General features: G+C 44.4%; 1 protein-coding gene across 3 annotated transcripts in view; it reads left to right on the top strand.

Moving 5' to 3' along the window:
- LOC119186850 (uncharacterized) overlaps nucleotides 1–4843 on the top strand; it is a 139987-nt gene extending 135144 nt beyond the window's left edge. For all 3 annotated transcript variants that reach the window (XM_075881881.1, XM_075881888.1, XM_075881876.1), the window contains one exon: nucleotides 3007–4843. In XM_075881881.1, coding sequence (XP_075737996.1) covers nucleotides 3007–3507 — 501 coding nt within the window. In that variant the 3' untranslated portion in view covers nucleotides 3508–4843. The remainder of the gene's footprint in view (nucleotides 1–3006) is intronic.
- Nucleotides 4844–6000: the final 1157 nt, after the last annotated feature.

Here is a 6000-nt window from a genome sequence, read left to right on the forward strand (position 1 = left end):
AGACGAAGGATGGGACAGCGTTTGAAGACGGCACGACAAGAGGACACAGACAGCAGACAGTGTGTGTGTCCTTCTCTCGCCACGTTTTTAGCGCTATTTTATTCCTTGTCTACCTTAAGAAACTCTATCGTCATTGATTTTGACATGATAGGTTAACTACCAGAACAAAAAATAATGGTCAAAGTTTTTATCTTGAATATTGCGCCGTATCTTCAGTCCTTAACGTCACCATGAGGTCACGAATCTGGAAGTACTTACACGTCTTTTGACAACATTGGTTCATTAAAATTTTCTCTGAAAGCTTCCTCTAACTTGCTTAGTGCAGAAAGAAAGAAAGAAAGAAAGAAAGAAAGAAAGAAAGAAAGAAAGAGAGAAAGAAAGAAAGAAAGAAAGAAAGAAAGAAAGAAAGAAAGAAAGAAAGAAAGAAATGAAAGAACCATTACAGGAAGCCACAATTACTAGCTCAGTAAATGAGCGTGTACCGGCAACACTGGTTTAGGTCTGATGGGGTCTGAAGTGTTTCGAGAGACGCCAACCACGAACAGTGCCAAAAAGATTCATTATAAGTCACTAACCATTAAAAAGACAGCAGACAGGAAGAGAGATGGAAAAGCACAGTAACTCAGAAGAAAGCAGGTTAGTGCATTCAAAGTATGTATATGGTGGAGCACTAGGGCCTTTGGATATTCATTGATGATTGATATGTGGGGTTTCACGTCCCAAAATAACCTTATGATTATGAAAGACGCCGTAGTGGAGGGCTCCGAAAATTTCGACTACCTGGAGTTCTTTACTGTGCACCCGAATTGGAGCACACGTGCCTACAGAATTTTCACTTTCATTGAAAATGCAGCCGCTGTCGCGGGGATTCTATCCCGCGACCTGCGGGTCAGCATCCGAGTACCTTAGCTACTAGACCACCGTCCATGGTGGGGCAAGTCCATACAATATTCGCACCGTGCTAAATACGTAAGTCAAGTCGGGCGACTTAAAATAGTCACAACCATTACAGCCGATCGTTACGGCCGATCAAATTTGTGGTAAAGAAAAGAACGGAAACGCTATAATCAGGAGCTGCGCCAGATTTTCTTTATTTCTTTACTTTCCTGCCAAATCCTATACGGATTTATAGCGGTGTAAGCAAAAATTAAAAAAAAAACACGTGACGCTAGGAAGAACCGACCGCGTCGGACTCACTTTCGCATCTGAATCGATGCAGCCACAGGTCCCAGTTTCTTAAGGCACTACGCAGTCGATATATCGACCTCTCTAACGAGACTCTTTCTCATGAGTCAGTGTCCGGGATTTTTCTCGTTTTCCTTGTTTTTCATCTGCAGCCTTTATTATATATATTTATTCGTGCAGAGCAGGCTGTATCATTGATGCTCCCGAGAGCAAAGTAATTGAGTTTTCCTTTACATCCCCGAATCGGGAATATATGTAGGATGGCGAAAGCTGACCTGCCACGCCGAGAATACGCACAAAGACGTAAGAACTTGCGGCGCCGAATAGTTAATGAGGTGATTACCTTACTTGCGAGAGTGCTTTCCCCGAGCCGTAACGAAGATACATGCGAAGGTTACGCATTCCGCGAGCTTTACTCTTGCGCATCGACAGAGTTAGTTTAGACGTGCTTGGTGCTTGTACACACTTGTGTATGTTTAAGACTATAGGGAACGGTGCTCATGAACTAGGCTCGGAGCGAGCGAAATAATTCATTACAGTTTGGGTTACACCGGATGGCACATGTTAGAGTGAATAAGTCGTGGGAGCAATTATTCAGCTCACGAGAAGCTACGCAGCGCGTTCCCTGTTAGTAACGGCTACGTAAAGCAATTAAAACATGATGGCGAAGAAACTACACGTTAAATGAGAAGTGGTTATGAGAGGGGAAAGAAGAGAAAAGTCAGCCCCATAACTGTCTGCATTAAGGTGCGACACCTCAACAGTAGCTCACAAGGAATGGGGGTGAGGAGGGATTAAAAGGATAGGATGAAAGATATTTATAGAGAGAGAGATGCGCTAGGACAGCGAGCGAGGACATATGAGAGATAGATTGACATCTGTGGATGTAACACGACAATTAAGGATTTGAAGCGGACAAAAACACATTTTGCCGTGCACGGTGCGAATGAAGTCGTGATTTCGCTGAAGCGATGATGCTCTACTAGTTGAAATTATCAACGGTGGCTGCTTTTGTTTTCTTTTATTTTTTTCACAATTATGTCGACCTTAACAAGCGTTTACGGTGAAAACAGTGTCACGTTGTATTAAAGTAGGTCTTATCCGCAACACGTAAACAGGGGGGCAGTCTATTCGACAAAAAGCCCCCCTTCCCCTTGCAACCTTAACACATCCTTGGTAACAATACGAAATACACTCATATAACGTGACATTTACAGAGTAATTCACAAGATGGACGTGAGAGGAAAAAATAAAGGCTGTCACACACCCGCACGGAGTTTTCCACAGCTTCATGCCACGAATGGTTCGTTAAGAATTGTTACTTTAGCGAACCTACATCTACCTCGCGGATTTTTGCGAACCGATGAGCCTGAACACAAACATATACATTATGAAATGAGAACTACATGCAGCTGAAAGGAATAGTATCCTATAGTATTACTTCTTCTTCGTCCAGAGTTGTTGTGCACAGTATACATTTTACACAAATGAAATTCACTTTACCTGTTATAAACGATATCTTTCTTTTGGCCTTTATATAAGCATTTTTTAGTAAATCTGCTCTATTTCTACTATATTCTAGTTTCCGAGGTGAAGTCTGTATTATACAGTATAGAAGCCTTGAATATGCATTCAGTGCTACCGTAGACATCACATGACTTTGTCTAAAAAAAATAAAATATTGAGGAGAGAAAGCTATTTGGGCTAAGTTAGCCAAATGTGCGTCTCGTTTACTCTTCTAAACAGTGGGATCCAAGAAGAAATCAAAATTTACTATCCCAACATTAAATCTATGTCTTTCCTGCTCCCACCACACCACAGATCTTCGCCAAGGAGAAAGTATACGCTGTGGACCAAAGCTTTCAGAACGGCAACCGAGACGCATTTAACCTGGGCTACGGCAACCTCGGAGGCTTCACAGGCCAGGGAGGTTTCGGGAAGCAGGAAAAAGTGAACCAGTACGGCAACCAGCAGTACGGGGCATTCAAGGGCTACGGACAAGGCAACTACGGCAAGCACGGACGCACGTCGTTCGGCGAAGGTGCCCACGGCATCAACAACTACGGACACGCGGCCGGATACGGGACGCAAGCGCAGCAGGGCAAAGGATACGGAGGCTACGGACATGGAGGCGTGGGCAGCTACGGCGGAGTACTCAACCACGGATACGGCGGATACGGATCCACACAAGCCGTGGCACCGATACTCGCCAGACCCGTTCTCCACGGAGTAGCTCCGGGTTTGGGATACGGAGTCGGGCACGGAATAGGACACGGAATAGGGGGATATCACGGTATAGGGGCGGGGCCACATTTCTACTGAGTGTAACTAACTTATGACAATGTAGCAAAGGAACAGTGATGCTAAGGTTACCCAAGTTCCTAAGTGGGCTAGAAAAGGAAAAGAAATTACACGCACAAAAAAGGGGGTCCTTGCACCATTTCTTGCTTAGGTTGTGCGAAGTTTGCTGTGAATGCAGCACGACGGGCATCATACAGAAATGAAAGTTTTGCTCGTTGACTTCCTGCGTTCCGCTTCGCTTGGCTTACGTAAAACGCTTGTGTTCTTAAGCAAGACGTTCTGTCGCAAACACACATAAGAAAGGAAGCAACATCAAAGTTCATGTGAAGAATTCAGCTGTATTCGGAAATCCTGAATTTTTTTCCACAAGGTCAAAATTTTCTAATAATGCTTCGTAACTGTTTATTGGATTGCGATTGCCCCGCCGTGGTGGTCTAGTGGCTAAGGTACTCGGCTGCTGACCCGCAGGTCACGGGTTCGATTCCCGGCTGCGGCGGCTGCATTTCCGATGGAGGCGGAAATGTTGTAGGCCCGTGTGCTCAGATTTGGGTGCACGTTAAAGAACCCCAGGTGGTCAAAATTTCCGGAGCCCTCCACTACGGCGTCTCTCATAATCATATGGTGGTTTTGGGACGTTAAACCCCACATATCAATCAATCAATCAATTATTGGATTGCGATTAAGTGGTTGTTGAATATGCTAATATTTAGCGTTTTTGAGGAGGGCTGTGGCTACTCATAGTTCCCACGAACGACGTGATTTCTGTAGAAATATAGCTCGGTTCTTGTATGGCTAGCACCTCCTCCTAAATGTATGTATTTTGTGCTTGTGTACTACGACAGACCTGACCGAAACAGGCTGCAGGTTACGTCACATAAGGATTCTTCAGACAAATATACGTGGAATTTTAATTTATCGCTAATGATTTGCACTGTTTCAACTGCTCGTTCCTTTGTATATGTTTAGTATGCGTGACTGTTGACAGCTGAACTTAGCTATTGAGTGCCGCACTTTGCTATTCGCTGCTAGACTATATAGTGAATATGTTGCACACACGCACTAAAGTTAGCTTGTTCATCGATGGTCGTGGCTGTCTACAGATCTGTTAAAAGGACAGCATTGACTGTGAAACCACAAAATAAAAAAAAGAAGACATACAGTTGTGCCTGGAGTGACACACAAGCGAAATGTCTTATACGAGGTGAGAAAAAGAACATCTAGCATGCAGAAAGATCTTAAAGCTAGTTACAAACGTGCCACAAAACCCTTCATAAAAAAAACCTCATTTTTGTACAGGTTGAACTGCAGAAGAACGTGTATGAAACTAATGTGAATAAAGCTGCAAACTGGAGACGCACCTGCAGGTGGCGCACCTTTCGTTTTTGCCGCCATGGTGGTATTGGTGGTGGTGGTCACGCTTTTAATAGTAATGATTACATCGATGATAAGCATCATGACATCGTAGTCTTTAAATATTTAATTCATTTGATCTAAGGCATGCAATAGGGTGCATCTATAGTGTAGGTGGGCGTACAAAGACGAACATCGCTAGGATAACAAACGCAACAGGAACTTAAACTGCTAGCTAAGTCACAATTCTGACCATTCAAAAGAATGGAGAATACTTATGCACTCAAACAATTACACCTCAATGCTAAAGAAACAGCACGGGCGCGTTTCACATGACGTTACGCGCAGGTGTTGCATTACTCCAAGGAGGCCAACTTTCAATCGTTCTGCGAATTCAAACCACTTGTATCGAGGCCATGGCGGTGGTAATCGAGCATCCTACAAGACTCACGCTAAAGTATGAAGCGCGCCGTAACAACAAGACGGCTATTCTTACAATTCAAGGGAATGTGCCGGCCTTGCAACTTGGTAATCTCGAATTCTGGCGAAAAAAAAAAGCACCATGAGAGTGTTTTCTGCGAAAACGGAAGGTACTCAACGTTCATTTCTTCCGCCTAGCTGTCTGCGTGCGTCGGTTTCGCGAAGACCCATCCACCTTCACGAGATTGCGCGGGCGAAGCAATTTTTTCTCTCGGTACAGTGCAGCTTAGCTCGGCAACGTCAGTGCTGCTTCGTCTTTTTTTAACTAGTTGCCATGGATACGACAGCAAAGAACCTCTTTGTTCGCGGGCTAGTTCATTTCGGTCTCGAGTAACGGGCACCTGGTTGGCTTGACGGAAGCGTTGATTGACTCTCTCGAGCGGCAAGTCGCTCGCAGTAGTCCACTTACATTAGACACTGCTGCGCTGTTCTCATCACACTTTTACTGCACCGCTTTTTGTATCCCGCCATTCCTACTGGCAGTGCATGCTTTACTGTTTGCTTATGAGGTTAAAATGCTGCATTCGAGTGGAGGCTCGCTAAACGAAATTCGTTGAGTGCGACTCATAGGTACATCGAAGCTAATTTTTCGAACTCTCCCCTAGCCGCATCAAAAGCAGTGAGATAGGGGGAAATGGAAAGAATCTGTGCGACAAAAACACACAATCTTTCCTATTTATGTGG

Source organism: Rhipicephalus microplus, chromosome 2, assembly GCF_043290135.1.
Source record: "Rhipicephalus microplus isolate Deutch F79 chromosome 2, USDA_Rmic, whole genome shotgun sequence".
Classification (NCBI taxonomy): domain Eukaryota; kingdom Metazoa; phylum Arthropoda; class Arachnida; order Ixodida; family Ixodidae; genus Rhipicephalus; species Rhipicephalus microplus.